Below are 12,583 nucleotides of genomic sequence, written 5' to 3' on the forward strand. Positions count from 1 at the left end.
GACTTTACCCCCTCCTCTGAACTGACTTTACCCCCTCCTCTGAACTGACTTTACCTCCTCCTCTGAACTGACTTTACCCCCTCCTCTGAACTGACTTTACCTCCTCCTCTGAACTGACTTTACCCCCTCCTCTGAACTGACTTTACCTCCTCCTCTGAACTGACTTTACCCCCTCCTCTGAGCTGACTTTACCCCCTCCTCTGAGCTGACTTTACCTCCTCCTCTGAACTGACTTAACCCCCTCCTCTGAACTGACTTTACCTCCTCCTCTGAACTGACTTTACCTCCTCCTCTGAACTGACTTAACCCCCCCTCCTCTGAACTGACTTACCCCCCCCTCCTCTGAACTGACTTACCCCCCCCTCCTCTGAACTGACTTTACCTCCTCTTCTGAACTGACTTACCCCCCCCTCCTCTGAACTGACTTACCCCCCCCTCCTCTGAACTGACTTAACCCCCCCTCCTCTGAACTGACTTTACCTCCTCTTCTGAACTGACTTACCCCCCCCTCCTCTGAACTGACTTACCCCCCCCTCCTCTGAACTGACTTTACCTCCTCTTCTGAACTGACTTAACCCCCCCTCCTCTGAACTGACTTACCCCCCCCTCCTCTGAACTGACTTACCCCCCCCTCCTCTGAACTGACTTACCCCCCCCTCCTCTGAACTGACTTACCCCCCCCTCCTCTGAACTGACTTAACCCCTCCTCCTCTGAACTGTATAACCCCATCAGGTTGGAAAATAGCACACAATACAGGAGATGTGAGGGCTGGTGTATTGGTTATTGGTTTGTTTGGTTATTGGAGTGTAGTATAGTGTAGGTGTAAGTGCCCACTGTTTTACCAGGGGGTGTGGGAGTGTTGACAGGGTGAACTTCAATGACTGTATTTGTTAGTGACAGAGACATGGTTGTTGCATTCATTCATTTCCAGTCCTGTGGCCTTCACCAAGTAAGATCCTAAGTGAATATGTTTTTCATTCAAATTAAATTCTTTAAGACAATACAATCTTTCATAAGGCCTTATTTTGAGGGCCTAGTTTTACCTTAATACAGAGGCCTAAAACTCATGGTTTACAGGCCACATTAGGCCTGCAACTCACATTATACTGGCTTGCAAAGTGATGTGTAATTCCTAATGGAATCCAGCCAGAGTGGGGATATCTAACATTTGGAATTTATTCACCCACAACCTGAATTCAGAATGACCACCAGGGTTGGGAAGCCTAAGATATGAGACTGGAATAACTATTTCAGTAACGGGTGCAATAAGTCCAAGTAACAGATTGGATTAGTTTAGAAAATGTTATGTTATTTATATTTGAGTAGTATAAGATTAATTAATCAATCAATGTAAAAACATAGATATTGAAACAAACAATTCTAAAAATCAACCTGCAATAGAGCATGCTGGGAAATATGATAATGATGGGCGTGGTTTTGGTTCAACCCTGATTATTAACACCAGCATTGGGGTTATTTTACACCAATGAGTGTTAATTTAATACTTACAGATGTAATTTTGCTCCTAAATCAGCACTAGAAATGTTACACTGAAAAATAAACACTAGGTAACACTGGCCAATTTGCTGTGTGTGTGAGTGTCCTAATCCTCAGCCGTGCTGTAATAGATATGTGGTTAATCACAGACAGGCAGCGTGGTGCTCTCCTATCCTTAGCCTATGAGACTCTCCTGTGACAATATGTTTAAGTGTAATGCGTCGTTAGTGCTTAACGACCCACGTTGGGCCTCTGTAGGGGAGAAGAACAGTCTCTCTTAGTACGGCTCACTGGAAAACACAGATACAATAGCTACTTCCTAACTGGCATTTGTAAATGTGAATTTGTTATCTATTTTTAAGCCTAGCTTTCATGATCATCGTAATGAGCTCTTTTTATCAGGTGTAGGAGGCTTATTATGTCAGGATTATGTATTTAAATGAATGTAATTGCTTTTGGTACGCTCCAGCGACAAGATAATAATAAATACTTTATTTGTTTCAGTATAGTTGTCATCTCTCCCCTTCTCTCCTGCACTGTACTTTTGTGGCTGGAGTTGTATTTTTCAAATTGTCAAAAAAAGACCTAGCTATCGGTCTATTCTCCGCTCTCTGTCGCTTCAAAGACTTGACCCTGAACTACTTTGTTTCAGTGTAACGGAGTGTTTACCTCCCCTCTTCTCTCCTCTTTCTTTACAGAATATACAGTGCCTTCGGAAAGAATTCAGACCCCTTTACGTTTTCTACATTTTGTTACGTTACAGCCTTATTCTAAAATTGACCTCTCCCCTGTTCCTCTCCAGAAGGACCTGTCAATGAAGCCCCAGGAGTGCAGGGAGAACCAGGAGAACCATGAGGAGAACCAGGCGGGCCCCCGCCTGCACAAGAAGAAGCCCCCCAGGGTCCCTGACGGATTCAGCCTGGACTCCCGCAAAGCCCACAACAACCACCTTAACAACCACCACAACAACCATAGCAACCATCACCAGCATTCTGACCAGGAGAACAACAACCCACGCCTGGCTCCTCAGACCAACGGCAAGAAGAAGAACAAGAACAGCCTGCAGAAGAAACACAGGCCAGTCAGTACACTGTTTATTACTTGTTACACACTACACTATCTCCTCTCCACTCAGTTCCATCTCTCCTCAAGCAGCATTTTTAGTAGCCTGGTCCCAGATCTGGTATTGCGGAGTTGAGACCAGGCTAGCAGGTTGGCATATTGGGTTTTGTCTGCACACTGCAATGGTAGATGGAAACACCTGTTTAGTTTTATCATCTTGAATGTAGAAGAGGAACTGTTTGAGTGTGTGTTCAGTCTTCTGTCTTTCACTTTGGTCATAAGAGCCGGTGGAATTATCAGTCATGCTATGTATTTGATAAGGATGAAGAAGGGATTGAATGATGGGGTTTTTGATTGGAGAGTGATTTACATCTAGATTGCCCTGATTTCAAACAGATAGAGGATAATACGCTACAGTACTGCAGAATCTGTTGCAGGCTGTAAACACCTCTTGATAGCAGGTTTGAAAAAAGATTATACATTGTTACATTCCATTCCAACTGAATTAGGAATTCCATTCCAACTGAATGGATTCTCTAATTGTGTCTTACCATTACAGGGGCTGCTTGGCTTGGTTTCTGATCTCATCCCAGATATGAGTTCATTCATGTGACAATGAGGTCTGTAGACAGATGTTCCTTTTTCAATATATGCAATTACGTTGTATTAGGCTAGAGATTTGTGAGGACCAAATTGCCTTATTGTTATAGAGGAACACTGAACTGACTTTACCCCCTCAACCACCCTCCTCTGAACTAACTTCACCACCCTCCTCTGAACTGACTTCACCACCCTCCTCTGAACTGACTTTACCCCCTCAACCACCCTCCTCTGAACTAACTTCACCACCCTCCTCTGAACTAACTTCACCACCCTCCTCTGAACTGACTTTACCCCCTCAACCACCCTCCTCTGAACTAACTTCACCACCCTCCTCTGAACTAACTTCACCACCCTCCTCTGAACTGACTTTACCCCCTCAACCACCCTCCTCTGAACTAACTTCACCACCCTCCTCTGAACTGACTTCACCACCCTCCTCTGAACTGACTTTACCCCCCTTCTCTGAACTGTCTTAACCCCCCTCCTCCAAACTGACTTTACTTTCCTCTTCCAAACTGACTTAATGCCCCTCATCCGAACTGTCTTAACCCCCCTCCTCTGAACTGACTTTAACCCCCTCCTTTAACCCCCTCCTCTGAACTGACTGTAACCCCCTCCTTTGAACTGACTTCACCCCCCTCCTCTGAACTGACTTTCTCCCATCCTAAGATCTGGCTTTCTCCCATCCTCCAAACTAACTTTAACCCCCTCCTCTGAACTGCCTTTACCCCCTCCTCCGAACTGCCTTTACCCCCTCCTCCGAACTGACTTTAACCCCCTCCTCCGAACTGACTTCAACCCCTCCTCCGAACTGACTTCAACCCCCTCCTTTGTTCTGACTTTAACCCCCTCCTCTGAACTGACTTCAACCCCAACCCCCTCCTCTGAACTGACTTCAACCCCCTCCTCCGATCTGACTTTAACCCCTCCTCCGAACTGACTTTACCCCCTCCGATCTGACTTTAACCCCTCCTCTGAACTGACTTCAATCCCCCTCCTCTGAACTGACTTTACCCCCCTCCTCTGAACTGACTATAACCCCCTCCTCTAAACTGACTTTACCCCCCTCCTCTCAACTGACCTCAACCCCCCTCCTCTCAACTGACTTCAACGCCCCTCCTCTAAACTGACTTCAACCCCCCTCCTTTAAACTGACTTTACTCCCCTCCTCTGAATTGACTTTACCCCCCTCCTCTGAACTAACTTTACCCCCCTCCTCTGAACTGACTGTAACCCCCTCCTCTGAACTGACTGTAACCCCCCCCCCCCCCCCTCCTAACTGACTTCACCCCCCTCCTCTGAACTGGCTTTCTCCCATCCTCCAAACTGACTTTATCCCCCTCCTCCGAACTGCCTTTACTCCCCTCCTCCGAACTGACTTCAACCCCCTCCTCTGAACTGACCTCAACCCCCCTCCTCTCAACTGACCTCAACCGACCTCCTCTGAACTAACTTCACCACCCTCCTCTGAACTGACTTTACCCCCTCCTCTGAACTGACTTAACCCCCCCTCCTCTGAACTGACTTTATCCCCCTCCTCTGAACTGACTTAACCCCCCCTCCTCTGAACTGACTTTACCTCCCTCCTCTGAACTGACTTAACCCCCCTCCTCTGAACTGACTTTACCTCCCTCCTCTGAACTGACTTAACCCCCCTCCTCTGAACTGACTTCATCCCTCTCCTCTGAACTGACTTTACCCCCTCCTCTGAACTGACTTAACCCCCCTCCTCTGAACTGACTTTAACCCCCTCCTCTGAACTGACTTCATCCCTCTCCTCTGAACTGAATTCACCTCCCTCCTCTGAACTGACTTTAACCCCTCCTCTCAACTGACCTCAACCGACCTCCTCTGAACTAACTTAACCCCCTCCTCTGAACTAACTTAACCCCCTCCTCTGAACTGACTTTACCCCCTCCTCTGAACTGACTTTACCCCCTCCTCTGAACTGACTTTACCCCCTCCTCTGAGCTGACTTTACCCCCCCTCAACTGACCTCAACCCCCCTCCTCTGAACAAATGTAACCCCCCTCCTCTGAACTAACTTAACCCCCTTCCTCTGAACTGACTTAATCCCCCTCCTCTGAACTGACTTAACCCCCTTCCTCTGAACTGACTTTACCCCCTCCTCTGAACTGACTTTACCCCCTCCTCTGAACTGACTTTACCTCCTCCTCTGAACTGACTTAACCCCCCTCCTCTGAACTGACTTAACCCCCCTCCTCTGAACTGACTTTAACCCCCTCCTTTAACCCCCTCTGAACTGACTTTAATCCCCTCCTCTGAACTGATTTCACCCCCTCCTCTAAACTGACTTTAACCCCCCCCCTCTGAACTGACTTTAATCCCCTTCTTTAACACCCTCCTCTGAACTGACTTCACCCCCTCCTCTGAACTGTCTTAATCCCCCTCCTCCCAACCAGACGACTGGTGCTCTATTGCGCACGCACGCACGCACGCACGCACGCACGCACGCACGCACGCACGCACGCACGCACGCACGCACGCACGCACGCACGCACGCACGCACGCACGCACGCACGCACGCACGCACGCACGCACGCACGCACGCACGCACGCACGCACGCACGCACGCACGCACGCACGCACGCACGCACACACACACACACACACACACACACACACACACACACACACACACACACACACACACACACACACACACACACACACTGCCCTGTGTGATGGGAGGAGAGCAAAGGTTGTCATTAGTGTCATCCCAGCAGGAGAGAGGTCATGCTTCAGCAGGCTGTTAATCATGTGAGCTCTACCTCCCCTGGCTTTACTGAACTCATAGAGAAACTACACAGGGAAGTGATTACATACACACCTAAAGTTTGATCAAGTAACAGTTTAGGGGCCGTAAAGTTGGCATACAGTGGTCCATTGTGGTCCATTGTGCTGTCTGTGTGTCAATTCTGTCAAAAGTCTACCTGTCACAGACACTGTTTTATTTGGTAGATGTGTGTCAGTTGCATGGGAGAAGAGGTGACTTGTTCGAGGGCGTGTGTGTGTGCACGCGCATGCATTTGTGTGTGCACGCGCATGTGTGTGTATTTGTTTGTGCTTAGTCTACTTGGCAGATGGGTGATATTGGCTCTGAGTGTGTGTGTTAGTCAGGGGAGCTATGACAACAAACTCTGTCACAAGTGAGAGGAGCACAAAGTGGTGTTTAGGGACAGGACTGAAGGACTCTCCTCTGCCCTCCCTGCCCATGGCACTGGGAGCAGCCCTGATTAGGGGGACAGCAGCTGCCATTAGAGCATGGGGCTTATAGGAGACATGGGCGCACGCACCCACACACACACACACACACCCACACACACACACACACACACACACACACACACACACACACACACACACACACACACACACACACACACACACACACACACACACACACACACACACACACACACACACACACACACACAGTTGGCTGGCACCACAGTACAGCTGCTTCAGTCAGGGGTGAAGGGCAAAGGGTGTTGGCATTGTCATCATCCATGGAAAGGATGCCCTCTAGTCTAGTCAATCCTCCTGCTAAAGACAAGGTCAAAATACATGTTGATGATGATGATCTCCCCCCTGAGTTAATACTTGGTGAAAGCACCTTTGGCAGCAGTTACAGCTGTGACTGTAAAAAAACAACACAACATGGTACAAACATTATTGGGCACAGACAACAGCACAAAGGGCAAGAAGGTAGAGACAACAATGCAGCCACAACTGTCAGTAAGTGTCCATGATTGAGTCTTTGAATGAAGAGATTGAGATAAAACTGTCCAGTTTGAGTGTTTGTTGCAGCTCATTCCAGTCGCTAGCTGCAGCGAACTGAAAAGACGAGCGACCCAGGGATGTGTGCTTTGGGTACCTTTAACAGAATGTGACTGGCAGAATGGGTGTTGTATGTGGAGGATGAGGGCTGCAGTAGATATCTTAGATAGAGGGGAGTGAGGCCTAAGAGGGTTTTATAAATAAGCATCAACCAGTGGGTCTTGTGACGGGTGTACAGAGATGACCAGTTTGCAGAGGAGTATAGAGTGCAGTGATGTGTCCTATAAGGAGCATTGGTGGCAAATCTGATGGCCGAATGGTAAAGAACATCTAGCCGCTCGAGAGCACCCTTACCTGCCAATCTATAAATTATGTCTCCGTAGTCTAGCATGGGTAGGATGGTCATCTGAATCAGGGTTAGTTTGGCAGCTGGGGTGAAAGAGGAGCGATTACGATAGAGGAAACCAAATCTAGATTTAACTTTAGCCTGCAGCTTTGATATGTGCTGAGAGAAGGACAGTGTACCGTCTAGCCATACTCCCAAGTACTTGTATGAGGTGACTACCTCAAGCTCTAAACCCTCAGAGATTATAATCACACCTGTGGGGAGAGGGGCATTCTTCTTACCAAACCTACAGGAACTCCTGAATTTATCTTGTAATCCGTGTGTGATTTTGAAGGTGATTGGTTACACCTGAGCTAATTTAGGATTGCTATTACAAGGGGAGTGGAAACTTATCCAACCAAAGTATCATGCAACAACCTCTCCCTCAATGTGAGCAAGACAAAGGAGCTGATAGTGGACTACAGGAAAAGCAGGCTGAACCAGGCGCCCATTAACATCGACGGGGCTGTAGAGGAGCGGGTCGAGAGTTTCAAGTTCCTTGTTGTCCACGTCACCAACGAACTATCATGGTCCAAACATACCAAGACAGTTGTGAAGAGGGCACGACAAAACCTTTTCCCCCTCAGGAGACTGAAAAGATTTGGCATGGGTCCCCAGATCCTCAAAAGGTCAAGAGCATCCTGACCGGATCGAGAGCATCCTGACCAGTTGCATCACCGCCTGGTATGGCAACTGCTCTGCATCTGACCGTAAGGCGCTACTGAGGGTAGTGCGAACGGCCCAGTACATCACTGGGGCCAAGCTTCCTGGCATCCAGGACCTATATAATAGGCGGTGTCAGAGGAAAGCCCATAAAATTGTCAGAGACTCCAGTCATCCAAGTTATAGACTGTTTTCTCTGCTACCGCACGGCAAGCGGTACCGGAGCGCCAAGTCCAGGACCAAAAGGCTCCTCAACAGTTTCTACCCCCAAGCCATTAAAAACTGCTGAACAATTCCTAAAAATCGCCACTGGAAAATGTACATTGACCCCCCCTCTTGTACACTGCTGCTACTCGCTGTTTGTTTGTTACCTATGCATAGTCACTCCGCCCCCACCTACAAGTACAGATTACCTCAACTAGCCTGTACCCCTGCACATTGACTCGGTACTGGTGCCCCCTGTATATAGCCTTGTTATTGTTATTCTTATTGTGTTCCTTTTTATTATTATTTTTTTTTTACTTGGAAGTTGTGGGGTAGGATTTGTAGATAAATGGGTTAGAACAAAAGGTGAACATTTTGAAAGGGGTTTTACACTTTTTATAGGCACTGTATGCAAAATGTTTAAGATCACCATCGTCTCAACCCTCTGTGGCCTCCATTATCCTTTAAACGGAATGAAGACAATCTCCTTCTCCTCCCAGAATTATTCTACAGCAGACATATTATCTTTTCACCGCTCCAAAGGCCTATAAATAACTGTTAAGGAATTGCCCTCCTGCAAGGTTATGTTGTAATGTGGAGAGTCCTGGTTCGTTCATCTCAAGGTTTAATTCTACATGAGTTAGTTAGGCTGGGCAGTAGACAGTGGAAATTAACTGTTATTAGACTGCTGGTGATTTATACACACGTCTAGATAGGAAGGGAGAGGAGAGGAGAGGAGAGGAGAGGAGAGGAGAGGAGAGGAGAGGAGAGGAGAGGAGAGGAGAGGAGAGGAGAGGAGGGAAAAAGAGAAGAGAGGAGAGCAGAGATAGTTTGGAGAGGATAGGAGAGCGTAGCAGAGATACACTGAACAACAATATAAACATAACATGTAAAGTGTTCGTCCCATGTTTCATGAGCTGAAATTGAAGATCCCAGAAATGTTCCATATGCACAAAAAGCTTATTTCTCACAAATTTTGTTTACAGGAGCATTTCTCCTTTCCCAAGATAATTCATCCACCTGACAGGTGTGGCATATCAATAAGCTGATTAAACAGAATGAACCCTTACACAGGTGCACCTTGTGCTGGGGGCAATAAAAGGCCACTCTAAAATGTGCCTTTTTGTCACACAGCACAATGCCACAGATGTCTCAAGTTTTGAGGGACCGTGCAATTGGCATGCTGACTGCAGGGAATGTCCACCAGAGCTGTTGCCAGAGAATTTAATGTTTATTTCTCTGCCATAAGCCGCTTCCAACGTTGTTTTAGAGAATTTGGCAGTACGTCCAACCGTCCTCACAACCGCAGACCACGTGTAACCACGCCAGCCCAGGACCTCCACATCCAGCTTCTATACCTGCGGGATCGTCTTGGGACCAGCCACCCAGACAGCTGATGAAACTGTGGGTTTGCACAATCAGATAAGTTTTGCCCAAACTGTCAGAAACCGTATTAGGTTTCTGTGTGCTTGTCGTCCTCACCAGGGTCTTGATTTGACTGCTATTCAGTGTTGTAACCGACTTTAGTGGGCAAATGCTCACCTTCGATGGCCACTGACTCGCTGGAGAAGTGTGCTCTTCACGGATGAATCCCGGTTTCAACTGTACCGGGCAGATGGCAGACAGTGTGAATGGTGTCGTGTTGGCTAGCGGTTTGCCGATGTCAATGTTGTGAACAGAGTGCCCAATGGTGGCGGTGGGGATATGGTATGGTCACGCATAAGCTACGGACAGTGAACACAATTGCATTTTATCAATGGCAATTTGAATGCACAGAGATACCATGACGAGATCCTGAGGCCCATTGTCATGCCATTCATCCGCCGCCATCACCTCATGTTTCAGCATGATAATGCACTGCCCCATTTTGCAAGGATCTGTACAGAATTCCTGGAAGCTGAAAATGTCCCAGTAGCCTGCATGTCACCCATTGAGCATGTTAGGGTTGCTCTAGATCGACGTGTACAACATCATGTTCCAGTTCCCGCCAATATCCAGCAACTTCGCACAGCCATTGAAGAAGAATTGGACAACATTCCAAGGGCCACAATCAACAGCCTGATCAACTCTATGCAAAGGAGATGTGTCGCACTGATCCACACACCAACCTTTTTTAAGGTATCTGTGACCAACAGTCGTGTATTCCCAATCATGTGAAATACATAGATTAAGGCCTAATGCATTTATTTCAATTGACTGATTTCCTTATATGAGCTGTAACTCAGTAAAATCTTTGAAATTGTTGCATGTTGCGTTTATATATATTTTTCAGAGTAGTTTGGAGAGGAGAGCTGAGATAGTTGTGAGGATAGCAGATATAGTTTGTATAGGAAAGGAGAGGATACATGTTTTTTAAGAGGAGAAGAAAGGAGAGGAGATGAGATATAGGTTACAGAGGAATTCACAGCACTCGGAGGTGGTTTTCTGTTTCTATCGTGGAACACACCTCACAGCCAGGTGAATGTTTTCTATATCTGGCTGGCACTGACCCAACTCCCAGATATTGTAAGCAGAAAGGAAAAAATACAGAAATGTTTGTAACAGCTTCTGACATATTGCTCCGTGTTGAAATGAAGAGCACAGATAAGCGGGGTATTGTCGGTGTTGGAAATGGATGTGCACAGCCACAAACTGCAAATTGTGGGTCCAGGTATGTGTACTTAGTTTATTGCTCCTGACATTTTTCATTGTGGAACCAACCATGATTTTGTTGCACACCACACACACACAGCAGGAGGGTTGAGTAGTACTCTGGCTGTGAGCGAACAATGTCAGCATGTTTGACTGTACTGTACTATAAGGGCAGGGCTGCACACACAGTGCAGCAAACAGGCTCACAGCCAGGGACGTAGGCAGGTTCGGAATATCTGGAAGATCGTTTACTGCATTTCTGGAGAACAGAAAACAGAGAACAGAAAAAAACAAGCAAAAATGATTCCAGTCATGAATACATGGGTTGTTGCAGCTTCAGTCACCGTAGTCGATCTACAAACGCCTAGGCTATTAGATATAACATTTGCCCTACACATGAACTCACATTAACTCATTACCGGGATTATGGAGTGAGATTTGTTTCTTTATTCTGTATGTCTACCACGATCCGTGTGTATATTCAGCATAACTCACAAATAAAACTATGATCTGTGAATATATTAAAGTATTTTGTAAATAAAAACATCATCCGTAAATATGTAAAAATATTTCACAAATTAAACCATAATCTGTGAGTCACAAAAATCACAAGTAAATTCATGATCTGTAAATACACTATATATACAAAAGTATGTGAACACCCCTTCAAATTAGTGGATTTAGCTATTTCAGCCAAACCCATTTCTGACAGGTGTATTAAATCGAGCGTACAGCCATGCAATCTCCATAGCCAAACATTGGCAGGAGAATGGCCTTACTGAAGAGCTCAGTGAGTTTTAACTTGGCACCGTCATAGGATGCCACCTTTCCAACAAGTCAGTTCGTCAAATTTCTGGCCTGGTCAACTGTAAGTGCTGTTATTGTGAAGTGGAAATGCCTAGGAGCAACAACGGCTCAGCCTCGAAGTGGTAGACCACACTAGCACACAGAATGGGACCACCGAGTGCTGAAGTGCATAGCATGTAAAAAATCGTCTGTCCTCAGTTGCAACATTCACTACCTATTTCCAAACTGCCTCTGGAAGCAAAGTCAGCACAAGAACTGTTCGTCTGGAGCTTCATGAAATGGGTTTCCATGGCGGAGCAGCCGCACACAAGCCTAAGATCACCTTGCGCATTGCCAAACGTCGGCTGGAGTGGTGTAAAGCTCGCCGCCATTAGACTCTGGAACAGTGGAAGCGTGTTCTCTGGAGTGATGAATCACGCTTTACCATCTGGCAGTCCGATGGACGAATCTGGGTTTGGCGGATGCCAGGAGAATGCTACCTGCCCAAATGCATAGTGCCAAGTTGTAAAGTCTGGTGGAGAAGGAATAATGGTGTGTTTTTCATGGTTCGACCTAGGCCGCTTAGTTCCAGTGAAGGGAAATCTTAACGCTACAACGTGTTTCCAACTTTGTGGCAACAGTTTGGGGAAGGCCCTTTCCTGTTTTAGCATGACAATGCCCCGTGCACAAAGCGAGGTCCATACATAAATGGTGTGTCGAGATCGGTGTGGAAGAACTTGACTGGCCTGCACAGAGGCCTGACCTCAACCCCATCGAACACCTTTGGGATGAATTGAAACGCCGACTGTGAGCCAGGTCTAATCGGCCAACATCAGTGCCCGACCTCACACATTTTTGGGGAATTTTACCCCTTTTTCTCCCCAATTACGTGATATCCAATTGGTAGTTACAGTCTTGTCCCATCGCTGCAACTCCCATACGGACTTGGG

The 12,583-nt window shown here is 46.9% G+C and overlaps 1 protein-coding gene across 1 annotated transcript in view; it reads left to right on the plus strand.

The window, feature by feature from the left end:
• Nucleotides 1–12,583, plus strand: part of LOC120057069 (autism susceptibility gene 2 protein-like) — a 744,428-nt gene that overhangs the window by 126,875 nt on the left and 604,970 nt on the right. The window contains exon 2 of the mRNA XM_039005460.1: nucleotides 2,301–2,579. Coding sequence (XP_038861388.1) covers nucleotides 2,301–2,579 — 279 coding nt within the window. The remainder of the gene's footprint in view (nucleotides 1–2,300; nucleotides 2,580–12,583) is intronic.

The sequence above is a fragment of the Salvelinus namaycush genome, chromosome 12 (genome assembly GCF_016432855.1).
Source record: "Salvelinus namaycush isolate Seneca chromosome 12, SaNama_1.0, whole genome shotgun sequence".
Taxonomy (NCBI): Eukaryota; Metazoa; Chordata; class Actinopteri; order Salmoniformes; family Salmonidae; genus Salvelinus; species Salvelinus namaycush.